Source organism: Betta splendens, chromosome 15 (assembly GCF_900634795.4).
Source record: "Betta splendens chromosome 15, fBetSpl5.4, whole genome shotgun sequence".
In the NCBI taxonomy this organism is placed as follows: Eukaryota; Metazoa; Chordata; class Actinopteri; order Anabantiformes; family Osphronemidae; genus Betta; species Betta splendens.
This window is the reverse complement of record NC_040895.2, coordinates 10,563,994-10,587,892: the sequence shown is the minus strand read 5'-3', so window position 1 is coordinate 10,587,892 and position 23,899 is coordinate 10,563,994. Positions and strand designations below refer to the sequence as shown.

The following is a 23,899-nucleotide window of genomic DNA, read 5'->3' as shown; positions in this document are numbered from 1 at the left end:
ATTTTTCTATACATCTCCATTATATGTTTTTTTTCTAAATCTGTCCTGATTTGGTAAATTTCTCTCAGGTGACTTGACTTTCTCTAACAAAGGTGTATCTCAATAATCATCATCTGGCAAGTATATATATATGGCTGGAGCACAACACAATAGTCTATGTCTGACAATGGTGTGCTTACACATATTGCCATAATTGGTCCATACAACACAGAGCATCTTATCACCTTTTTAGAAACTCACTACAGAGATCTCAAACCTGAAGAAGAAAGGAGTTTTCGTCACTCCAACATCATCAGGCATCCGGATGGAAAGTTTCTGATCACCAGCCACATAAACAACTGACCCTCCTGGCTGCCATTGTCCAGTCTCTTGAAATCAAATAAAAAGGTGTAACTTACATTTTACAGTAATTTTCATCCAAACTTTAGCCATAGTTTATGTCAGAACCCTCCTCCAAAGAACACAATAATATTGACAACATGACTAAGTAATTTGACTGTCTTGTTTGTAGACAATGACACAAGGACTTGATATTCTGATGCCACTGACATGTTCAGTGACATAAAAACTTTTTTTTGTTTTGAGAGCTGAACTAAAGAGTTTGAGCAAGTTACAGGCTTTTGCAAGAAATACACAGTGTTTTGCTGTTTGTACAAATTGTTTGGAGAAATGCACAAACATATTTGCAAACTTCAATTTTGATCTGAGAATTGTACTAAAGCCACTGAGAAAAACTGTAACAGACCTGGCAAACTATTGCAATGTTTGCATTGACAGCAAAAATCCCTTATTGATCTTTAGGTAGTCTTATATGTATTTTCTTTTAGCTTCCAGTTATTTTCAGCAAATAAAAACACCAACTGTTTAGTAAGCTGGTATCCTTTGGACAATGAGGCGCTTAGAAGAAGCTTAGAAGAAGACGTCTCATTCCGGAACTGTCTAAGTGGCCCAGCAGTTTCGGATCGGGATGTAAACAATGAAACACAACATGGAGTAGCGCATGTTTTGTAGCTACTGGGGTACATTTCGCATTATTTGTAAATTTAGCATTGTGTTGTTATATTTACATTGATCGGAGCCATGAAATTCTACCAGACACTCCGTAATGCAGCCAAGTTCAGAACCGTGTTCGACTTTGGTGGACGGGACGTAGCTCATTGGTTCCCTGGACACATGGCTAAAGGTGACAGCCCTGGTCAAGGTTTTGTCTCTGTGAAGTGAATTTACTAAAACAGTCCTGTGTATAATAGAGCTAAGTAACCTCGCGTTTACCTTCATAATATTTAATATGTACTACTAATATAAATCGTGTTTACAGGGTTGAGGCAGATGAGAGCCAGCCTCAGGAACGTGGACTGCGTCATAGAAATCCATGACGCCAGAATATCCTTCATTTAATTTTTTAAGTATAGAATGCATCTGAAAAGAATGTAATCTTATGTTAATGAAAAACAGTTGTGCAACAAGTAAATTAATTTGAGAACAATTCGATTGACTTTGACATGACGCACATCCCCTTCTCTGGAAGAAACCCTGTATTTCAGGATACTCTGGATGTCAAACCACATGTGCTAATACTCAACAAGATGGACCTCGCTGATCTGTCACACAAGCAGGTCAAACTTTTACTGCTGTTGTAGCACAATCACGTTATTAGCATTCTAAACCTAAACTTTACATATCCTCTGCAGAGAATCCTGAAGAAGTTAGAAAATAACGGAATGAGGAATGTTCTCTTCACAGACTGTTTAAAGCAGCGAGATGACAACATGAAAAAGGTACTGGTCGGCCTCACTGAATACTAAAAGTGATGATTTTCTTATATGGCCCAAAAGATACAAAAATTATTATCTTTTGTAGTTGGTACCAATGGTGATGGAAATGATTGAGAGCACACCACGCTTTAACAGAGATGAGGTATGCTTACAAAAAATTACTTCACCATAGCCCTTTTTTGTTCTTGATAGAATTCTTTGTTTTGTGTATTTTGCACATGCACTTAAAGAATAATGTCTTGATTTGACTATAACTTGTGTATTTAACATTCAGGCTACATATTATTGCCTGATGGTGATTGGAGTGCCCAATGTGGGAAAGTCATCCCTCATTAACTCATTAAGAAGAACAAACTTGAAAAAAGGTATTATGATAAAGGATAGGACATTAAATACATGTGACACAGTATTATTATGCTGTAAGTAATTATAAATTAATTCCAGGTCGAGCATCTAAAGTAGGTGGGGAACCAGGTATAACTAAAGCAGTCTTGACTAAAATTCAGGTAAGTGTAGAGGACATATTTGTCACTTTGGTTGTGTAAATATGTACAGTATGTAATCATCTTTGTTGGCAGGTGTGTGAAAGACCTTTGATGTACTTGTTGGACACACCAGGAGTCTTGCCTCCTAAGATTGAGAGTGTTGAAACAGGCATGAAACTGGCTTTATGTGGTAAGTGAGACATGATTTTACATTTGCCATCACTCAGGAAACATCATCTGTGATAATCTGTGTAAATGACAGATTATTTTCCTGCTCCAGGAACCATACTGGACCATTTAGTGGGTGAAGACGTTATTGCCGACTACTTGCTTTATTCACTGAATAGATTAGAGAACTTCAGGTGTGGCTTTGCTCTCAACATTATGACTGATTAAATGACCATGTGGCATTTTCTGCATCACGATACTGTAATTATTTACTGAAGTGTTTTTTTGCAGTTACGTAGAAAAATATGACCTTCAGGAGCCCAGTGATGACATCCAACATGTCCTCAAACGCATCGCTGTAAAACTTAAAAAGACCCAACGGGTCAAAGCCATCACTGGAGTGGGTAAGAAAGATTACACCATTTTCTTAGAGACCTAACAAATAAAAGTGTTTTCTGAATATCAAACTAATACTTTTGACCTTTTTATATTAATATTATACATATTGTTATGCTGGTGTATTAAGCAGACTGTCATGGAGAAAATTAAAAAATAGAAATATTGCCACCTTCAAGCTTATAAAAATAAAAATCACTTTGCCACCGATTTGTTCTTTACCTTTTTCAGGAAACATAACTGTCATTGTCCCAAACTACACAGCAGCGGCGTATGATTTTATAAGAGCCTTCAGGAAAGGAGAGCTGGGCCGGGTAATGTTGGACTGACCCAAGCCTCTTTGCTGAAGATGGCCACAGGCTGTATGGATTTGGACTGACTTTAAGACTGAAGTGTCATCAAAGGAATATTATCCAGAGACATGAAGAAGTTTCTTTTGATGTGTGAGAAGTGACCACTAAGTCCTTAAAATGATTGTAGTTTAATTCAGGCATGTATATAGCACACTGGGAGGCAAATGTCTGACTTGCTGTGAACAGGATGTTTATTAGCATAAAGACATTGACAACAAAGTGTGTTTAGTACTTCCACAAGTGTTTGAGCATGTAAGTGCACTTATATATAAGGAACACTCACTCACTATGAGCAGCACTTTATCCCTTTAAAAAACAACATCCAGGAGGAATGCATAACCTAGGGTAATAGCTGCAATTATTAAAGAAACCAGCTGTAAGAGCGAGCATTGGTTTGGAGTGAAGCCTGACATTACATTATTATTAGGTGGGTGATAGGCCCCGCCGCCGTTCCCTCCGCTGTGGTGGTTTTTCCCGGACGAGGAGCTGCGGGACGGGGAGCCTCGGAAGGAGCCCCGGGAGCCTCCACGGCCTCCCTTGCACAGCGCGGGCTCGCACAGGAAAGCGGAGAGCAGGAGGCAGGTCCAGCATGTGGCGACCACCTGCTTCATCGCTGGCATCTGCAGCATCAGTAGCGGAGCAGAGGAACGCACTTAGGCCTGGTGTCGACGGCTACACGGCACCTTCAATGATCCACCTGTGGATTTAAATGGAAAATTCCCCAAACAGCCGTGTTTACAATAGTAATGGAGAAAATTCATGATAATCCTTAAACTATATAGTATTTTCTAAACCTGGTTGAAGAAAAACAAATGTAAACTGTCTTTGTTGTTGTCTGCTATTGTGTCAAAGACCGAAGCAGTAAAAGCATTAAAACACAATACACAGCATGCACATACTGTACACGGCGCCTCGCGTCGAGCTGGGCAGCATAGTGTTTAGAGCTCACCTTATTTCCCCGTGTTTTATCCTTGGTGATGTTTTGGCATTGGGAGGAAAGATGATATGGGGTAGTCACGAACGATGCAGGCTCGTTCACGCGGGTGACGGCGAGAACGTGCGCGCGCTCATGAGCATCACAATCCGAAATCTTTCTTGCCATGTAGGGTGAACATGCGCTTGTCTTGTTTGTGATACGCTGCTAAACTACATACATACACTATATAAAATGGCTGATTATGAGTCTGAAACCTTTTGTAGTATATATATAGACTTCTGTACTTCTGAAGCTCTAGCGTGAACAAAAAATTATAAAATAAATTAGTGGTAAGTTCCGACGCGCCTATATGACAAAGCATTTATTTGATTGTTTATTGCTGAGACGGAGCCTCGGCTGCGCTACCCTCCGTGGACGCCAGGTGGCGGCGCTGCCTCATTCTACTTCTTCACCAACGAAGAAGAACACAGCTTGTGCTTCACGGGCCAGTCAACGTCCAACATACAGCTCCCGCCGTCCTGTCCGCTGCTCGTCTCTGTAGCTCAGGTGCGTGTTTAAAGCCGCTCTGAGGTCAGTTTGGTGAAGTCGTCCCGAGCACAATGTCAAGAAACCTGCGTCACTGAATGTGCGACGCATGTGGAGATGATCTATTGGCATAAGCTCCTTAATAGGAATTGACAGGCGTACAGTAGGTCAGATAATACTGTAATGTGATTATGTACTATGAGCCCGAACTGTTGTTTTTCGTCTTCACCAATGTGGTTAACGGCTCATCTGTGATTTACATGTTGAAGACATTTTCATATATGCAACATACTGAAATATTATACACCGTTGTTTAATTGTAATTTGTTAACCATCTTTTTTGTCCTGAAGCTCGGAGAAAGGTCTAATTGCATCTATCTTGGTAATATTGTCTGCCAGGAATGGACCTGCATGAAATTGAATAATCAGTGTGAAACTATTATATAAAACTATATAAAGTATTGAATTTTGCACAAATCTGTGTTTTTAAAGCCTCAAGGAGTTTTTGTGTTTGAGAATATGCAGAGTTTGTTGTTTTGAAGAGGAAGATGAGCAAAGTCCAGCAATTGACTCAAGTGACTAGATGTTTGAATAAAAACAATGGACAAAGAGCTAGAAAGAGTATGTTTATTATGTCCAAGAACGACGATGCCCCTGGTTCTGCTGCTTCAATTTTGTGTATGACGTTGTCAAAAGTCTATCTTAGCATCAGTCTTGGTTTTGTTTTCATGCAGGGGCTCAGTACGAGTATATTTTGGTGGAAAAGCGAGGCGAAAACAAAAATGTTGGATTCATCCAGCTGAACCGACCAAAGGCCCTCAACGCTCTGTGTGACGGCCTGATGAAGGAGGTGGGAACGGCGCTGGATATGAGATGAACGTGTTTTTCCGCAGGCGCAGACATTAAGGAGATCCGAACCTTCCAGGAGTGTTTCAGCGGAAACATCTTGGCTCACTGGGATAGAGTGTCCAGAGCAAAGAAGCCTGACGTCGCAGCCGTCAATGGATTTGCTATGATTATTTCTTTTTTATATACCTAATCTCTATCTTTTTATAGATGAATATCATCCAGAGACATGAGGAAGTTTCTTTTGTTGTTGAGAAGTCACCACTGTGTCCTTGAAAAAGACTGTAGTTCAACGCAGGCATGTATGTAGCACACAGGGAGGCAAATGTCTGACTTGGTGTAAACAGGATGTTTATTAGCATAAGGACATTGACAACAAAGTGTGTTTAGTACTGCACTTCCACAAGTGTTTCAGCATGTGAGTGCACTTATATATAAGGAACAGTTTGTTCCTTCTGAAGTGCTGCAGGTAAAAAGTCTTCATAGACACAAATAACAGTATGAGCAGCACTTTATCCCTCCCACCCATTTCATATATGGCCACACCAGTGAGCAGCACCATAAATTGTTCAGATCACTGAGCTGGAACGCAGTAAAAAACATCAGCCTGACATTATAAATAAAGTGATGACAGTTTAAGTTCAGGCATGCTGGTTCTAACTTGGTCCTTTCACTTTGTTAATTTGAGAAATGTGGACTTCTACATAAACTAATATTTAGCTTTTGTACATAATATGAAAACAGTGTTGTCTTAAAGTTGATTGGCACGTTTACAACCAGCACAGGGATTTTACTTTTTGAAGGTGATTGTGGGAAAGTCTTAAAACATGTAGGAATTAGGCTTTAGGGAAGGGAATTATTCTGATTAGCCTCAGGTCACACAGACTGAAGCCACACTCATCAAGAGGTCAATATAGCTTAAAAATACTGTGGTGAAAATATACATTTGTCCAATAAATGTGGACCATATTTGTAAAAGCTCTTCACTGGGTGATCACCACCGTGCTGCACTTCAGCTGGTCTCAGTGCAGATTTGCAGCTCTGCAGTAGGTCAGGTGCAGGGCAGGATCTCAGGATCCCTCACCAACTCAGAAATGTCTTGTTAATCGTCTAAAAAACAGCGTCCAGGAAGAATGCATACCCTGGGGTAATAGCTGCAACTATTAAAGAAACCAGCTGTGACAGCGAGCATTGGTTTGGAGTGGAGCCTGACATGAGTGCGTCAAAGTAATTGGTCCTGTTGTAATAATCCAGCTCGTCCTCGGAGCTGTCAGCGTTGCTGCTGCGGTAGGCGGACGCGTACCATTTATCCGCCGTCAGCGCCACCGCGGCACCTGCGGCGGCCGCGGCCGCCACCCTCACCGGGGACGTCCGCCCCGCCGCCCTGAAGCGAGAGCGGGTCCCGCCGAAGGTCCCTCCTCCGCGGTACGTCCCGGCCGAGGAGCTGCGGGCCGGGGAGCCCCGGGAGGAGCCCCGGGAGCCTCCACGGCCTCCCTTGCACAGCGCGTGCTCGCACAGGAAAGCGGAGAGCAGGAGGCAGGTCCAGCATGTGGCGACCACCTGCTTCATCGCTGGCATCTGCAGCATCAGTAGCGGAGCAGAGAAACGCACTTAGGCCTGGTGTCGACGGCTACACGGCACCTTCAACCATCCACCTATGGGTTTAAATGGAGAATTCCGAAAACAGCCGTGTTTACAATAGCAAGGGAGAAAATTCATCATAAGCCTCAAATACGAACCGTCTGTGTTGTGTTGTTGTGTTCAGTCGACTCATCTTCGTTACAGATTCGCTCTCCTTTCAAGTAGGTCAGTTTAAAAATAAATATCCTCACGGAACAGAAATTAGCTTTTGGCTTTAGCTTCACATGTACAGTATAAAATGTATTTCTAATTGATAAATAGACAATGATGGCAATGAGGGCAATGTAAATACATTAAACGCTAACTAAATACTGTGTTAGTATTCAAAATATGTTACATGTAATATTTTATAAATATAATGTTGTACAAATGATATATGATGCAAATACATGTCTGCATGATTCTCCTAAATTAGCCTGTGTTCTATTGTAGCAAAGCCCGAAGGAATCAAAGCATTAAAACCCAATACACCGCATGCACATACTGTACACGGCGCCTCGCGTCGAGCTGGGTAACGTAGTGTTTAGAGCTCACCTTATTTCCCCGTGTTTTATCCTTGGTGATGTTTTGGCATTGGGAGTAAAGATGAAATGGGGTAGTCACGGACGATACAGGCTCGTTCACGCGGGTGACGGCGAGAGCGTGCGCGCGCTTCTGAGCATCAAAATCAGAAATCTTTATTGCCATGTAGGGTGAACATGCGCTTGTCTTGTTTGTGATACGCTGCAAAACTACTTACACTATATAAAATAAGGCTGATTATGAGTCTGAAACCTTTTGTAGTAAATATTTAGGCTCCTTTATTTCTGAACCTGTAGCGTGAACAATACAGATGATAAAATAAATTAGTGGTAAGTGACGACGCGCCTATATGACAAAACATTTATTTGATTGTTTACTGCTGAGACGGAGCCTCGGCTGCGCTACCCTCCGTGGACGCCAGGTGGCGGCGCTGCCTCATTCTACTTCTTCACCAACGAAGAAGAACACAGCTTGTGCTTCTCGGGCCAGTCAACGTCCAACATTGTGCCGTCGTCGCTGTCATGGCTTTTCTCTGCAGAAGCGCTGCTTTGCTGCTGAAGCCCTCTGCGGCAGCTCCCGCCGCCCTGTCCGCTGCTCGTCTCTGTTGCTCAGGTGCGTGTTTAAAGCCGCTCTGAGGTCAGTTTGGTGATGTCTTCCCGAACACAATGTCAAGAAACCTGCGTCACTGAATGTGCGACGCATGTGGAGATGCTCTGTTGGCATAAACTCCTTAATAGGAATTGACAGGCATACAGTAGATCAGATACTACTGCAATGTGATACTGTACTATGAGCCGTTGTTTTTCGTCTTCACTAATATGGTTAACTGCTCATCTGTGGTTTACACGTTGAAGACATTTTCTTTGTGTTTGAGGTTATGCAGAGTTTGTTGTTTTGCTTAGGGAGATGAGCAAAGTCCAGTAATTGACTCAAGTGACATCATTTTTTCCAAAAGATGGTTGAAAAGAGTTTATCATGTTTATCATGTCCAAGAACAACAATGCCCCTGGTTCTGCTGCTTCAATTTTGTGTATGACGTTGTCAAAAGTCTATCTTAGCATCAGTCTTGGTTTTGTTTTCATGCAGGGGCTCAGTACGAGTATATTTTGGTGGAAAAGCGAGGCGAAAACAAAAATGTTGGATTCATCCAGCTGAACCGACCTAAGGCCCTCAACGCTCTGTGTGACGGCCTGATGAAGGAGGTGGGAACGGCGCTGGATGCCCTAGAAGCCGACGGTGACGTCGGAGCCATCGTTATCACCGGCAGTGATAGAGCCTTTGCTGGTGAGCACGGGCCGGCGCTTGCACCTTTTGAAGAGAATGCAAAACCAACAGTAAACAGAGTTTCAGTAACAGTGAGATGAACATGTTTTTCAGCGGGTGCAGACATTAAGGAGATGCAGAACCGAACCTTCCAGGAGTGTTTCGGCGGAAACTTCTTGGCACACTGGGATAGAGTGTCCAGAGCAAAGAAGCCTGTCATCGCAGCCGTCAATGGATTTGCTGTGACTATTCCTTTTTTATATACCTAATTTCTATCTTTTTAAAGCTTTTTCTTAACTACAGAAAAGTCAAACATCACCACACTAGTTTGGGAGAAAAGTATCACTGTGTGAGCAGTGTTTGATTGGCTTAGGAGGCAGTGTATATGTATATAGACTCTAACACACTCCACACTTGACATTTCAGCTGGGTGGAGGCTGTGAGCTGGCAATGATGTGCGACATCATCTATGCCGGAGAGAAGGCACAGTTCGGCCAACCAGAGATCCTGTTAGGGACCATCCCTGGTACAAACCCATTCTCTTAACATTTACCTTTGACTCATTTTTCCAGATTGTTGTGGGAGAAGCTGTTAATGTTGTCCTTGTACCTACAGGGTCCGGCGGCACTCAGAGACTGACCCGTGCAGTGGGTAAATCCCTGGCCATGGAGATGGTGTTGACTGGCGATAGGATTAGTGCACAAGAAGCCAAGCAATCAGGTAACAACCGTTTAAAAACTTAAACTGCATCTGTCACATCAATGGTGAGATCATGTACTGGTACTTAACATGAATACTGGACTGCCTGTTTTTCAGGTCTGGTTAGTAAAATCTATCCTGTGGACCAGGTGGTGTCTGAAGCAATTAAATGCGGGGAGAAAATTGCTGCCAACTCCAAATTGGTTACTGCAATGGCTAAAGAGGCTGTTAATGCAAGTATGTAAAAATTGTTTACTTCTATATTGTAAAAAGTCTAATACACTGAAGCTAAGACTTAATTTTGGTCTGATTTGTTCTTCTATGTGACTGCAGCGTTTGAACTAACCTTGGCTGAGGGAAATCGTCTGGAAAAGCGCTTATTCCACTCCACCTTTGCTACGGTGAGTCGGCACCGGTGTGATGACACAGAGCAATTGTGTGACTCTGAATCTGACTGTGTGTTTTTCCTGCAGGACGATCGTAAAGAAGGAATGACTGCGTTTGTGGAGAAGAGAAAGGCCAGTTTCCAGGACAAATAGACAAGAGCACACCAAGAGCTTGGGCCAACAACACAAGCTCTACAATCACTCATTTGTACTGAATAATGCAATGATGCAGATGGTTGTGGAACCTGCAGCTTCGAAATCAGAGTGTGCACAAAGGTGTCTTATCACAGTTCAGCCCTTCCTGCTGAGGCTCAGTATCAATAGTGAATGCAGCGGTGGTTCTGAATGTGAATCTGATTTAATAACAGTTATAGTCTGTATAGGAGAAATCAGGACTGGGGGACTTGTACTGACATTGCTTTGCCACTTTCAAGGTCAAGTGTATGTTTGCATTTTGTAGATGAATTCCTTTGACAACTTTACAAATAAAGTGCCCTAGTGGTTTTCAGTCCAGTAACTGTGACATAAACTCGTCAATCATGTATGTGGTCAGATACAAACCTAGAAAAGTAGACTTAGTTCGTGCTGTGTGGAGTTTACACCACTAGGTGTCGCTGTTACGCCGTTAGTCAAAGGCTCAGCCGATACCACGGAGTCAAATAAGCGCGTCTGTTCGGTGACCATTAATGAGTAACGAAAAAAAACTCATCAAGCACTGGTCAAACAGAAAATGGGTAAAATGGCTGTTTATTTTAATCTCTCTACTGGACGTTAAGTAATTAATCAAAAATTAAATAGAATTACTAATAATAAACTGCTGGGTGCCGTTTAGGACAATACTGTGAATCATACTTATGTCTCGATGTGAATTTCGAACACGAAAAATTAAACCTCCGCTGCGTTCACTTCTGCGCATCACCGTCCGAAGTTATTAGATGAATATGTCCGGGATCACATAAAACTATCATTTCGACTTCAAAGAAAACACCAGAACAAATTTGGTTAGTGTGCGCTTTCTTTTTCCGATCCAATCATCGCCAGGGCCCTTTTTCTCTGTGATCTTCACACGGCGGCGCCCCGTATCTCCATAAGGCCATGGCCTAATTGATTTTTATTTTCATTCAACATTCCCCTGCGGCTCCCTAGAACAAAACTTTAAAAAGAAGTGAAAAAGCTCGTCTCCTCACTCCACGGGGAACCACAAAAGTCTGCGCAGAGGCCCCGAAAAGAAGCCGCTTCTCGGGGGCTACCGAAAGGTCAAAATAATAAATGTAGACTCAATTGAGGCTCTCCACACAGACAAAAGGGGCAAAACGTTACATTTGGGCAGCACGGAACCTCATAGCGTGATAAACTCATTTAAAGAAGGCGAGATAAAGAGGGAGCAGCATGGGTGAGGAGCGGGAGAAAGGCGCTTTCAGCGCGGCAGACAGGCCCGGCTCCTGCAGGGCCCAGAGGACTCCGTGTCCACAAATCATTCATATTCCAGCACGGCACTGTCCCTGGGCTCCCAGCCTGCTCACGTTATTAATAAAGGTAACTTTTATTTCCTATAGCAGTTTAATATTTTAGGGGCTGATTGCCAAACAATTAGAAAACACCGGAATAGAGCGAAGTACACTTGGCCCGGAATCCTGAAATATTACGTGCACAATATCTATTAAACATGCCATAAACGATTAGCATTTCTCGTGCACATTATTAAGGGCAGCTGTATAAAAAACGCACGCCCACACAACTGCAGTCTAACCTGACGTTAGCTGACTTTTATATGCAGATCTCTTGGATCTGCGGTCATGATCAGCGTCTTTCAGACTCCGGCTCAGCGTTTTCTTTTTTTTTTGGCTCAGCCCACGGCCTGACGTTTTCATCAAATATTATCACTAGGTTATCTCAAATTCTTGGCACAACGGACCGTGTCGGAACCGTGTCACAGGTGCTTCGAATTATGCCCAGCCAGGGGTGTCAGAAAACAAAAGAGCTACATTATCCGATGTGAATCTTCTGCACCACAGTGAACTTAGGCTGCATAACCTTTCTTTATATATTAGGTTGCTTGATATTTGGAGATGATTCATAGAATAATTAATTCCCCTATTTTATATCTAAATACATCAAGCGTTTATGCTCGATCCCACACATTTGAACACAAATAAAATAGGTATCAATTTATGGTTTTCTAAGGAAAAACTTGAATTATATTAACTTTCTAAAAGGGTTTGATGCGGTAGCACCGCTTGCGAACCATAAGCTTCATTCCAAAGATGAAGGTAAATGTCAAGAAAAATCCCGTAGTCTGCAACATCTCGGACCAACCAACCGAAGCCGCATATCTGGGGTAGTTTACCAACAGGCAATACAACAACACAACTGCAATGTAAATGGTAACTCGATAAATCCAAGAAAAGACTACCAATTGTTTAATTGATCAATTTATTTATTTTACCGAAGTTTTGCAGCTTGGACGAATGCGGAAGTAGACAGCGGTGACTATCACACGTCGCTTCTCTCCTCTCTGGGTCTAACAAAATGGTAGTGTTGAAGGGAATCCCGTCCGTCCTGTCGCCCGAACTTCTCTATGCCCTAGCAAAAATGGGACACGGCGATGAACTGGGTATGATGTGTTATTACACAGACACACACACACACACACACACACACACCGGCAGCGCTGGTGCTCTAAGCAAACACAGACCTCATTCAAGTTCACGTCGACGCCAGTGGAGAGAGTGAAACTGATCAATACAATATTTAACCCGTTGAAAGTTAAACCGACACTCACTGTGATTTCTGTCTCATTCAGTTCTCGCTGATGCAAACTTCCCGACGTCGTCAGTTTGTGCTTGTGGTCCAACAGAGATCCGAGCAGACGGTAGGTGACTCACCTGTTGCTGCTGAGTGGACGTGTCGGCGTCATCTCTAACCGCGTCTGGTCTTTATAGGTTTAGGAATCCCACAGCTTTTGGAGGCGATTCTAAAGTTGCTGCCCCTGGACACCTATGTCCCTTCTCCAGTAACGTACCGTGACGTCATCAATAGATCGTAACGGCATTGTAGGTGTTGTTTCAAATCTGTGTGGCTGTGATTGGACAGGCGGCGGTCATGGATCTGGTGGACGGTGACAAACAGAGAGGCGTAGCCGTTCCTGTGTGGGACACCTATAGGCGTCTCCTGCATCAGGTTGTGTCTGAGGTAAAACAGCCTCCATCCACTGGATTCACACACAGTGCTGTGATCTGTGACTTTCTGCTTGTTGATATGCGATCACTGTAGACTCCGCTGGAGGAAGTGGAAAGGTTTGCTTTCTATGAACGAGCCAAGAAAGCCTTCGCCGTCGTAGCAACAGGGTGAGTATTTCCACTGGATATGAACTTTTGGTGTCTGTACCCTGTATCAAGATTAAATATCTGCAGCATACGGCTGGCTGGTAAATGTGAATATTTTCCCCGGTCTTCTCTTCCTCTGTATAAACAGGGAAACAGCTTTATATGGTAACTTGATTCTGAAGAAGGGAGTCATTCCTGCTGAGCTGCTTCAGTAGGAAAGACCACAACTCAAATTCTTCCTACAAAAGCAAGAGAATGAATGTGATTTGCAGCCTTAAGTTTCTGTGACCTAAGTCATTATGTTGTTATTATTGTAATTATTTGTAAATGAGGCCGGATCAGTATGAGCGGATGGGAGTTGTACACAAGCACATGCACTGCTGGAACACTTTCTAAATAAAACACAATGTCTTGGATAAATGTCTGAAAGTATCGTTCTCAGGACAAACACAGTGGACATTGACAGATTTATTTGAGTTTCAAATAAAACAATGTAATTCAGCTTCACTGTAAACGACAGCATGGTTGTGTGGTCGAAGCATCACTGGTGGTAGAGACCGTCCCGATCCTCTTCTGGTTCACTGTACTTCCTCTGGGATGCTGAAAAAAGCACACCGTCAGCTTTGGGCTCGTCCTGGGGCTCGAGCTCGGGGACGTCTCTGTGGTACAGAGCGTCCTTGTCCTCCTCTGGCTGAAGGTGACGCCTGGCTTCGCCTCTCGGCGGCTCCATCTGCACAGGTGGAGCTGGCTGCAGGTAGAGCTGGTCGTCACGGTGATACAGGTCGTCCTTGTCCGCCTCCGGTGCTGAGTGTGCAGCGCGCGGCTCTGCCTCAGCGATCAGTGGGTCCAGCTGATAACGTGCTTTATGGTAGACGCCATCCCAGACCGGCTCTGCTTGCTCTGGGGCTATGTTAATGAAAGCAGGGTGATTGATGTGATCTCTATCCTCCTCTGGTTCTAGATAAAGCCTTGCGTCTTCGCTTAAAGGAACAGGATGCGAGGCCAGGCTCTGGACCTGACCTGTCATCCAAATCTTCATGTTGGGGTCAATGTGATACGGAGCATCAGCTTTGTTCTCTGGAGGCTCCACTTCTACCTTCCTATCCTGGAACACAGATATTATATGACTGCTGCCCAAACACAACCTTAGGAACCACACAAACTGATGAAAGATCTTTTTTTTTTTTTTATGACTCCACGCTGTCTTTTTTGCAGTGTTACATACCGAGGGTCCGTATGGCTTTGCTGCGGTGCCAATTATCATCGAAACGCAGACTATTATCGCAAACCTGCGATTAAAAAAACAATACATAACAGAGTATTCATTTCCAAACCCATTTAAAGGGCGACTTCACGTACTTCACCTACCTGGTCATGGCGTCTGTCCTCTCAGCTCAGTGTTTAGGATGTGTAATAAGTTCCTACTCGGCTCATCTGCTGTCAAAGCTCCAGATCAAAGTTCCACCAATAAACCAGTTCAGCTACAGCGTTCTGACCTTTGAGCGCCGAAGCGGCAGCTGTAAGTCCTTCCTCATCTCTTATCTAGTGTGCGCTCTGCATAGCAAAGTGGTTCATCAAAATGTCAAAACGAGTCTGCCGTCAGCAGCGTTGTGTCAGCGACGCAGGGCCTTGCACAGTTAAATGCTTCACTCTGTCATCAGGTCTAATAAGAACAAATGGAAGTGTAATTGTAAAAGTAAAAGGTAATTATTAAACCAGCAGACACTATTAATGCAGTAAAAATATGACGTTATCGTTGTGGTTATCGCACGTTTTGGTCATTCTTGTTATTGTCAGTCAGTCATTATATAAAATAAGACCCTGAAGATCATTTATCATGACACAAACGTTACTTTTCAGTCATTTTTTGGAGGAGAACACCTGCTTCAATCTGTACCTAAACTTCTGTACCTGAAGTGTATATTTAATATAATTGACATATTTTTATTATCTGTCAGAGGTATAAAAAATATAAATGCTCAGATTTTACCAATGCTGAGGCTGCTTTCGTCCGAGTGGTTCCTTATTATATATTTTTATAATTCAGTACTTGATCATTATCATTATCATCATGGTATTGTTGGGATGGCAAGCTTCCCCAGATGATGGTTTCTGGTGCCATCATGAGGTTGTTTGTGGATTAAAGTGAAACTGCTAGAAGTTCAAATGGACATAAAACACTCCAGCTAAACATCAGCATGTTGACATTGTCACTACTCTTCGTCTTGTTTTCTGTGATTGCTGGACTTAGAGGCTCATTGTGGGAAATGTCTTGCAGACAAACAAGATTCAATTGTAGATGGTGACTATATATATTTTAATATGTTGCATGCCACTAATCCATTTAGCAGTAGAGACTTTGTAATGTGCTGTACCTCCACTCAGAATCGCCTGAATCAAGTCCTGTACTGTATATATCAAGTATAATTGTACCATGAAGTAACAATGCACATATTGTGTGTTTGAACCAGACACAAACAATCTCACTCCCGCCTACAGCTTTAATTACTTTAAATGACTAATTACCCTTCACATGCCCTGTAGGAGGACAGATTGGAGGCAGATGATCAGTCTGTGATCTTAGGACCAGGCACCACACGAACTGAAGTAACCGTCGAATGTGTCACTTCCAATTCATGTCCATGCCAAGATCCCATCGCACCGTGAGACTCCCTGTTTCGGAGCGAAGCAGCTTGGCGTTTGATATTCACGGCTTGTTTGAGCTTTTGCTGACTTCACGAAACAACTTTTTTTTTCTCATACGCAGCCAAAGCGTTTAACTCTGGCGTTATGCTAAACATCTGTGAGATGACAATCGCGGCTATAATGTCATTTCCCTAATATAACATAACATACACAGCCTTCAAAGGTCTGACTTCATCACACTGACATTCCTTGGGTGCAAACCGCCGCTGTCACTGTGGCTGTGGGAACTTCTCCAGCGCCTCCTTCACTGGTCACTCAACCATGCGCACGTCGTTACGTTAACATGTAGGTTAGTGATTTGTCATGGCACGAACCCTGTACAGTGGAACGAGAGCAGGCAGACAGGCCTCACGCTTCCTGACCAGTAAAGGGATGGCTCCACTGTGTCTGGTTATGTGCCCTGTGTATCAGATCCATATGGACACGTCTGAAGCTACCCACCCGCTCCCAGGCCACTACATGGCCCTCTGTCTGAGGCTATGCCAGACATCTTCAAGACTCTACATCGAAGGGATATTGTTACAAGACAAGACAGATTGATGACTTGTTCCTGTTTGAATGCTACTGTAAACGTGAGGGTTCAAGCAGCATGTGTCCACTGCAGCTTAGCTTAAAGACGGAGAAACATGTATGTATTAAAAAGGATGTTTCCAGGGTTGGACACATATGAGAAAGAAGTAAATATAATAAATGTAAGTACATGAATTTAAATACAATTGCTTCCGTGAATAAAATCACTGGCACATTCCTGCTGGCTGTTAGTCTGACAGTGAGTGTTTGGAAACGCCGCGTCTCTGGGGGGGAAAAGTCCCTCAGCTACGAACCTTTAAAGTGACGTCTGATGGATAAACTGTGTTGAATCTTCTACCAGTCTACTTCCCCCGTGTCCTGCGCACATTGAGCAGGCTTTCACGCCCGGCCCGGCAGCTTCCAGCGCAGACTAACCACAGGACTCTGCTCCCTGAACCTCTCGTGGCCCCACAGACTTACAGGAAGACACGCTCTGCTGTGGTTCAACCAGCGTCTGGGTGGCAAAGGTCCGTGACTCGCACACACAAGAAAAAGAAATCACGTCTCCTTTACTTACTTATTATGAGACAGAACCATTAGTGATGAAGTTAGTAAAAATAGTAACCCTAACCCTCATGGGTTAAAGATTAAGCTTTACATAGTGTAATTATTAGGCCTGCAGGTAAACAAGCACGATAGATGATTTGTTAAGGAGCCTCCAACGCTCCTAGCTTCTTAATTGAATCGTCACATGTGGGGAGCAGCTCCAGACGCTGAACTTCATCCTGCTGCTGGTTTGCTGCGAGAGCCTGTGTGTGGCGTGAATGGCAGGTTTTAGAGAGAACGTGAGGGCGACGGTAAAACGCAGAATGAATGGGAGTTGCCGGCACACAGCGATTCCTGGCAGCGTGTTGTGAAATGCACACACACACACACACACACGCACACACACACACACACACACACACACACACACACACACACACACACACACACACACACACACACACACACACACACACGCATGCACACACACACAAAATGCAAGGGAGCCAAGAAAAAGTTGCCTGTCTGTAAAAATTTTAATGCAGCATAAAAGTGTGATTTATTTCCACAGTTCTGGGTTAGAAAACACGCTCCAAATGTTACAGCCTGCAGCAATTCATGCAGGAAAACACTAAAATGAATTTTTGACTAAATTCCCATTTATGAATGAATGATGCCGCCGTCACTTTGCTTACTCTTGGCGTGAACGTGTGTGTGTGTGTGTCGCTTCCAGCGTCACGTGACGACAGCACGTTCCTCAAACTGTAACTCAAGCGCGGCATCCGATGTCCTGGCCCGGCCCCAAAGCCAATAACAGCTTACTGCTGCCGAGGCTCGGAGGAATGCGGCCGTCGTGTTCCTACTCGACTTTAAGTGGCGCTTCATCAAGACGCATTGACTGGCGAGGAAACAAATAGCAAACACAGCGTCTAACAGGCAGCGATCACTGTGGAGACGTCAGGCTGCACGCACAAACCCCAGTCTCTCTTGGACGCGTGGTAATGAACGCGCTCTACGCCTCAAATGTAAACTGCAAACTAAAACAATCATCAGCACCAGCGCCTCATCATCACTGTCATTACTATCAGTAAATCCCATAAAGGTCTTCCCGGAGCGCAGGGCTGCATTTGAGGCTAACCACCTCTCAGTCTGTACTCACAGTCTTCCGTCATATCCCCCACACTCACAACATTTGGGAAAGCTGGGGTTTTCTAAATAACTAAAATTAACTGAATGATCTACAATTAACTTAATTGATGCTTCACCAACACCCATTAAACACACATTAGACATCTTATGGTGGAGTTAACCGCACAAATTACAGGACTGGGGGAAGGACCTCCGTGAAAGTGCGTAGGCAAAGGCGAAGCGCTGTGATGATGACGGGTGAACAGGGGAGATGTCAGAGCTGCGTCGCTGGGAGAGGTTTTACTGCACACAGACGGGCACGGAGAGGGGAGCGTCGCGCCAGGAGCCACCTGCCGATCTGGCTCCAGCCACAATAGCGTCGGTGACAGCTGAGGCAAATGAGGGAGGGGGGGTGTGCGAAGGAGACAGAGGAACTGTGAGGTCAGCGACGACTGATAAGCTCTTTGTCATTGAAGAGGAGGAATACAGTCGCGCTTTATGTTCAGGAGACCTGTGAATGACGGCTATTAGTGGAACTAGCCTGAAGTGGAGTCACTACACAGCTTTGACAGCGTGAGTCAATACATTATAGATACACAGCCCCCCCTCAAACACACACACTCACACACACACACACACACACACACACACACACACACACACACACACACACACACACACACACACACACACACACACACACACACACACACAGAAAATGTAGTCCACACCCTCATTCTGCCTCTATCACACCCCTCATAAACCCAGTAAACATGTGGGAGCTATTAAAGGAAGTTTAATGGCTATTTACTGTGTTTTGTGCGCTGCTCATTAAACATTTTCCACTCAAGGAGAACTAATGTTTTGGAAAACTATGTTAAATGAAACACACACACACTGTGCCAACACTAGGCACATGTGGCTCATTAATTAAAGCATCGGGCCTCCACATTATACGCAGAAACTCAGACTCAGCGATAGACGCAAGCTCGTACTGTGGGTACAAGGTTCCTTCTTCTTGGGCTAAATGCGCTAGCTTGATAAAATGGCTTTGCGACTGACCCGAGCCACCTGCTGCTGCCAAGTATGATATCATGAGAGCCGTCGTGGTGGAACGAAGCAATAAAAGGAGGACCAGAAAACCAAAACAATGAGATTTAGAGTCATATAAAGCTCTACGGGGCAGAGGCTGCACAGTCAGGTGATAATAATCAGGCAGTAATCTTTTGGGTTTGTGACAATTAACATTCTAGATGCACAGTAAATACAAAAAAAATCCCATTGATGAGTCTTTTTTTTTCAAGTTTAGATAAATTCCTGCTTGTTTTCAGTTTCAAACATCTGAGCGAAGCGATGATTCATGGCAGAAGAGGGGAAAAAGCCTGCAGGGTGGAGTACATCAAACAAGAGGAACAACATCAGCCTTTCCTCTGCCGGCCCAGCTCCCCCCTCCTCCTCTGACCACTGAATGCCTCCTCATTGGAGTCCGCTGCGGCCCTGGCTGCCAGCTGGAGTACCCCCTGACCTTTAACCTCTGACCCACAGCGCCGCAGAATTCATCACAGGGCTGTCAGCTGACGCGCCCGGCGGGGGAGCGCATCCCGCGAGACGGCGACGGAGCGCGGAGCGGCCGCGTACAGGTGTTGGCAGCACGTACAAGCGTTACAGATGTTCTCCGCGCTGGAGTCGCGGGCCGTCGTCGCGAGGCGCCCGCCGCCGGCGCGCGTTGCGTGTCACGGTCCCATCTGTCCCCGCGCTCCTGGGCTAAGCAGAGGATCCCGCTGTTCCGTGATGGAAAGCTGCCTGCTACAGACAGATCCAGTTACAAGAGCACCGTGCTTTCATCCTTATTAAAGAAACATGTGCCTGTTCTGTCGGCAGATGAAACTTTTTATGCTTTCTGCCTTTTTGTTTTTTTGGCCGGCAGATATGATCGGTTGACAAAACTCACACTGTTTGAAGTTCATGCACTCCTTTATCATAAGTAACACAAAGTTTAGCCTCTACGTATATGTAAAGATTAATCCCAGGCTATTTGTACCTTAGTGGAGGTGATTTATGACCCTTCTTTGTGCATCTTTATACTTCAAATACCAGCGGTTTCTTTGTTACACAGTCAGAGATAATTACAGACTTCCTGGTGACAAAGAATGTCAAACCCAGCTGGTTCAATTAAAATGATTACTTAATCTCTGGTACTCATCATTTATCCTCAGCTAATTGGTGCGTGAAGGGTTTAGTGATTTTCTCATGTGCAGCCTCTTTATCATACTAACGCTGTTTCCCAACCTGGATTGATCAATTTTCTATAAAGATCTAGGTTCCCACCTAAGCTTCCATTGGTTCAACCAGTTGCTTCATTCAAGCAGTGGCATTTCCAGTATTTCTAGTACAGCGTGACTCCAATAATCAGATTTCTATTACTCATCATTCATGGGCCTTGCTCCTGTACCACTCGTGCCTAATTGCAGCGTCTCTTGACACATCATTGAGTGTCCTGTAAACAGAGGATGTGAGTCAGGTCTGAGTTGACTCCACCGGTTGACGTTCATTTGCCAGCGATGACTGTCCTTAGATGTTTACGGTATGAGGAGTTTAAAGCCACTGTGCAGCCTCTGGTTCCAGACCTCAACCTCTCACAGACATCTTTATTCCCATCCTGTGTCCAATAGAATGTCTGGCTCTAAACTACTCAGACATTAAATAGATACCTGTGTAAAGAAAGAGTTAAATAATTCAGATATTTTAAATGAACTCTATGCAGCTGAGCAAGTACTAAAATAAATGTTGCAACAATATTTAAATGATGTGGTTGAAGCTAGAAGACAATGATGCCCACTGTGTCCTCTAAAATATTTCTACACCGGAAGAGTCTGTCTAAAGGAAGTTACTGTTACATTATTGGTTTACACAGTCCTGTGAACTTATCCCTGAGGAAAGACACTTGCCAGAATAGGATTTTGCTAATGTCCCCAAATCATTCCCAGCTGCTCTGACGGCAGGAAATGCTTCTTTCTTCTGAAAACCTCAAAGCAAATAGTACATGAAGCATTGTGCATTCATGAGCATGTCTGTCCCCAGAACTCCTGTTGAAGTGTCTGTCCTGGATTTCATAGCTTCTAATGTCTTCCAGGGCTGCGGTCACGGTATCGGCCGCGAGAGCCCCGATCCCCCACTTAACCTTTCAAACGCGGTCGACGAACATCAGAGGGGCAAAGCGACTCCCGACTTCAGAAGGTGCGAGGGACGTCACATCAGGGAGCGCTGATGCCATAATGACGGTAACGACCAGCGTGAGGTCAGCCGCACAGTGACTGAGAGGCAGAGTGGGTGTTTAGAGGGTCTAATGGACATCTGAGCCGGTCCCATGCTTGTGAAAGCAGTTTAGCAAAGAGGTAAACAGCCCGAGGCCAGCAATAACAGAGTGGAACTGATTAGATGAGGAGAAGGAAGGAAGGACAGCGAGAGAAAAGAGAGGAAAAATGAGACAGCGACTGATAGCATCTTCTTAATTATATTAGACAGCTAAAGGCTCCGTGATCTCTGAGACGACCATGTGTTTGAAATCTGCAGAAATGTAAACAATAACCAAAACATTCATTTTGACAGGAATTTTACTAAATGACTCGTGATCACGTGGTTAAGATTTAACCTCGGAATCCGAGCTACTATGTGACGGGAGTTCTAGAGGTTTACCAGAACAAAACCGTGCAAGAAATACACAGTGTGTTGTGTTAAGATGGTGAGGAGACGAATGAAGCTGTCGTTTGTTTTCTCTTTCAAACTAATTCACGCTAACATAAATTAGTTCCAGTATATTACGCTGCCAGAGACTCTGTTAAAACATCTAATGGCTTCAGACAAATCAGTTGTTTCTTCTGGTTTATTTTAAGGGCCCTTTAACTAAATTCAGACTTTTGAGAACCCAAATAAACCCAAGTTCATAAAAGGCTCCTAGAGGACCTGAGCTCTGTGACCCTCCTTGTGTTGTAGCAGAATCACAGCCCAACATCAGGAGAAGGTGATAAGTCACAATCCACAACACCGCCATAATTTAAAGGCAGAGATCAAGTTGTGTTGTATTTTTTGGACTAAAAAGAAAGTTCAGCTCTCTGGTCCAGGCTTTTAAATGCTCTCTCATCCCCTCCCTCATCCTGTCGCAAGCTCTTCACACGTCACCGAAAGCTGTTGCTAATAAAAGTTAAAAAGCCAACTATGAAAAGGAGGTGAGTGGACGCAGGGAGAGGTGGATTCTTCCCTCCCTGCACGGTGAGAGAAAGGAGAGCAGGGCCGAAGGGGAAGGGGGAGGACCGGAGGGGAGGATAGGAGCCGGGTGTCGCCCTCGTCACCCCGGGACATGGAAAAACATTTTGTTTCGTCAGGTTTCAAAGACAGAGCACTCACATCAGATATGCGGGGTGACGGGACGTCCCTGCTCTGTCAGCGGAGGAGCTAAGAAACGCTGAGGGGGAAGAACCACGCCTTTAAAAAGCTAATAGGGGGAACTCATCCTCCCGTCTCCTCTCTCATCACCTCTCCCCGACATGGCTATAAGCAGCACTAAAGCTCATCTCCATCTTCTCTGTGTCCAGAGAAGGCGGCCATTGTGTGCCCGTTCCTCTCTCCCCAAGTCAGTTTCCTATTGAGGCACTGAAAGGGCCTTTGAGGGGCCCTGTTTTGGCTGTGCAGCTCACCTGCAGAGGGGAAACTATGGGTCTATTCTAAATCCCAGCAGCTGCCAGGGCAGAGAGGCTGGCACCCAGTGGGAGAGAGAATAGTGTCCGCAGAGCCTTTCAATATGAAGCCACTTAGTAACAGAAGGCATGTGCCAAGCCTGCAAAGTCAGAGTGAAGAGTCACCCTTTGGAGTTCACTAAATATCAGAGAGCCTTTCTCCATCATCAGCTACATATCTTCACATATCTGCTCTTTGGCTTAATGGACGAAGAAGAACGCAAAGTATTAAAGAGGCAAAGTAACAAAAACAGAAGGAAATGAGGTGAGTAGGTGGAAGGCCAATCGGCCAAATAAGCAAACAAACACAAGCGCCGCGAGCCGTTCGTCCGACCGCGTCCCACAGTCGCTCCGAACCCCTCGTCGTGCGGCAGATCGGGCCGCGGTGCCGCTCCAGGGGTCCCGGCGGACGCGGGCCTGCGAAGGAGCCCTAACCACACAAAGCCCCTTTTCTGTCAGCAGGCTAGCTCCCACACTGGCGCTAATTTACGATGCCCTCACAGCAATTTCCACAGTCAGAGAAGTTCAATTGTGTTTTCCAGCTCATTAAACATCCGCACAACAAAGCTTTCATCTCCTCCTTCATCCACTCTCCTCTCTCTTCACACCATCCTCATCTTTCACCACATGTACTGTATGTGCACACGTCCCCAAAAATAGACTAGATAAGATGAAATTCCGTAATAAAACAACGTCTCCTCTCCCCACATTCGGTCTGTGTTTGGTTGGTTTAAAGTGTGAAGTCTCCCCTCACGCAGAAGTGGGGAGAATTTAATGGTTGTTGATTCAGGGGCCTCTGCTGTGCCCTCCCATCCCTTTCATAGCTTCAGGAGACGACGTGGAATCTATTGTAATCTCAGAAGAATCGACTCAGCATATTTGTTCAGGTTGTCACCGCGCTGAGATCATAGGCGGCAGCTCACGTTCCCACACGCACACAGGTTGGCGTCCTAA

At 44.6% G+C, this 23,899-nt stretch overlaps 5 protein-coding genes and 1 long non-coding RNA gene across 10 annotated transcripts; 3 read left to right on the top strand and 3 right to left on the bottom strand.

The window, feature by feature from the left end:
• The first annotated feature begins 953 nt into the window (after positions 1 to 953).
• mtg1 (mitochondrial ribosome-associated GTPase 1) lies at positions 954 to 3,569 on the top strand. Its single transcript, XM_055502485.1, has 11 exons — positions 954 to 1,183; positions 1,319 to 1,385; positions 1,514 to 1,616; positions 1,692 to 1,778; positions 1,861 to 1,917; positions 2,050 to 2,140; positions 2,220 to 2,281; positions 2,354 to 2,450; positions 2,541 to 2,622; positions 2,720 to 2,832; positions 3,056 to 3,569. Exons 1-11 carry the CDS (start codon positions 1,081 to 1,083, stop codon positions 3,151 to 3,153), a joined length of 960 nt encoding a protein of 319 aa, XP_055358460.1. The 5' UTR covers positions 954 to 1,080; the 3' UTR covers positions 3,154 to 3,569.
• Positions 3,570 to 5,815: 2,246 nt separating this feature from the next.
• On the bottom strand, positions 5,816 to 7,654 carry sprn (shadow of prion protein). Its single transcript, XM_029126919.3, has one exon. The coding sequence runs from the start codon at positions 7,070 to 7,072 to the stop codon at positions 6,596 to 6,598; it is 477 nt and encodes a 158-aa protein (XP_028982752.1). The 5' UTR covers positions 7,073 to 7,654; the 3' UTR covers positions 5,816 to 6,595.
• Positions 7,655 to 8,126: 472 nt separating this feature from the next.
• On the top strand, positions 8,127 to 10,509 carry echs1 (enoyl CoA hydratase, short chain, 1, mitochondrial). Its single transcript, XM_029126901.3, has 8 exons — positions 8,127 to 8,260; positions 8,735 to 8,932; positions 9,026 to 9,153; positions 9,338 to 9,437; positions 9,527 to 9,631; positions 9,728 to 9,847; positions 9,944 to 10,011; positions 10,084 to 10,509. The coding sequence occupies exons 1-8, from the start codon at positions 8,170 to 8,172 to the stop codon at positions 10,147 to 10,149; spliced, it is 876 nt and encodes a 291-aa protein (XP_028982734.1). The 5' UTR covers positions 8,127 to 8,169; the 3' UTR covers positions 10,150 to 10,509.
• LOC129603026 (uncharacterized) lies at positions 8,817 to 13,093 on the bottom strand. Its single transcript, XR_008692574.1, has 3 exons — positions 12,779 to 13,093; positions 12,443 to 12,579; positions 8,817 to 8,956 (listed from the first exon to the last, which is right to left on the bottom strand). It is a non-coding gene; the product is annotated as an uncharacterized LOC129603026 (long non-coding RNA).
• On the top strand, positions 12,459 to 14,808 carry fuom (fucose mutarotase). 4 transcript variants are annotated; one of them, XM_029126924.3, is made up of 6 exons: positions 12,459 to 12,610; positions 12,800 to 12,868; positions 12,939 to 13,009; positions 13,090 to 13,176; positions 13,270 to 13,343; positions 14,284 to 14,808. In XM_029126924.3, the coding sequence occupies exons 1-6, from the start codon at positions 12,526 to 12,528 to the stop codon at positions 14,285 to 14,287; spliced, it is 390 nt and encodes a 129-aa protein (XP_028982757.1). In that variant the 5' UTR covers positions 12,459 to 12,525; the 3' UTR covers positions 14,288 to 14,808. The 4 variants fall into 4 exon arrangements, with proteins under 4 accessions (XP_028982757.1, XP_028982756.1, XP_028982755.1 ...); XM_029126923.3 differs by having other exon boundaries at positions 12,460 to 12,610; positions 13,090 to 13,188; XM_029126922.3 differs by lacking the exon at positions 14,284 to 14,808 and adding an exon at positions 13,471 to 13,742 and having other exon boundaries at positions 12,460 to 12,610.
• Positions 13,783 to 14,763, bottom strand: si:ch211-217g15.3 (uncharacterized protein LOC368914 homolog). 2 transcript variants are annotated; one of them, XM_029126914.3, is made up of 3 exons: positions 14,691 to 14,763; positions 14,548 to 14,611; positions 13,783 to 14,427 (listed from the first exon to the last, which is right to left on the bottom strand). In XM_029126914.3, exons 1-3 carry the CDS (start codon positions 14,696 to 14,698, stop codon positions 13,864 to 13,866), a joined length of 636 nt encoding a protein of 211 aa, XP_028982747.1. In that variant the 5' UTR covers positions 14,699 to 14,763; the 3' UTR covers positions 13,783 to 13,863. The 2 variants fall into 2 exon arrangements, with proteins under 2 accessions (XP_028982747.1, XP_028982745.1); XM_029126912.3 differs by lacking the exon at positions 14,691 to 14,763 and having other exon boundaries at positions 14,548 to 14,672.
• Positions 14,809 to 23,899: the final 9,091 nt, after the last annotated feature.

Excerpts from the sequence above, each read along its gene's own strand:
- mtg1 (XM_055502485.1), top strand. The coding sequence starts at position 1,081 with ATGAAATTCTACCAGACACTCCGTAATGCAGCCAAGTTCAGAACCGTG. Across the intron at positions 1,617-1,691 it reads CTGATCTGTCACACAAGCAG|AGAATCCTGAAGAAGTTAGA; the intron begins GTCAAACTTTTA and ends TATCCTCTGCAG. Across the intron at positions 1,779-1,860 it reads GAGATGACAACATGAAAAAG|TTGGTACCAATGGTGATGGA; the intron begins GTACTGGTCGGC and ends TATCTTTTGTAG.
- sprn (XM_029126919.3), bottom strand. The coding sequence starts at position 7,072 with ATGCTGCAGATGCCAGCGATGAAGCAGGTGGTCGCCACATGCTGGACC.
- echs1 (XM_029126901.3), top strand. The coding sequence starts at position 8,170 with ATGGCTTTTCTCTGCAGAAGCGCTGCTTTGCTGCTGAAGCCCTCTGCG. Across the intron at positions 8,933-9,025 it reads CAGTGATAGAGCCTTTGCTG|CGGGTGCAGACATTAAGGAG; the intron begins GTGAGCACGGGC and ends CATGTTTTTCAG. Across the intron at positions 9,154-9,337 it reads CAGCCGTCAATGGATTTGCT|CTGGGTGGAGGCTGTGAGCT; the intron begins GTGACTATTCCT and ends TTGACATTTCAG.
- fuom (XM_029126920.3), top strand. The coding sequence starts at position 12,526 with ATGGTAGTGTTGAAGGGAATCCCGTCCGTCCTGTCGCCCGAACTTCTC. Across the intron at positions 12,869-12,938 it reads AACAGAGATCCGAGCAGACG|GTTTAGGAATCCCACAGCTT; the intron begins GTAGGTGACTCA and ends TGGTCTTTATAG. Across the intron at positions 13,010-13,089 it reads ACACCTATGTCCCTTCTCCA|GCGGCGGTCATGGATCTGGT; the intron begins GTAACGTACCGT and ends GTGATTGGACAG.
- si:ch211-217g15.3 (XM_029126912.3), bottom strand. The coding sequence starts at position 14,634 with ATGTATTGTTTTTTTAATCGCAGGTTTGCGATAATAGTCTGCGTTTCG. Across the intron at positions 14,428-14,547 it reads CAAAGCCATACGGACCCTCG|GATAGGAAGGTAGAAGTGGA; the intron begins GTATGTAACACT and ends TCTGTGTTCCAG.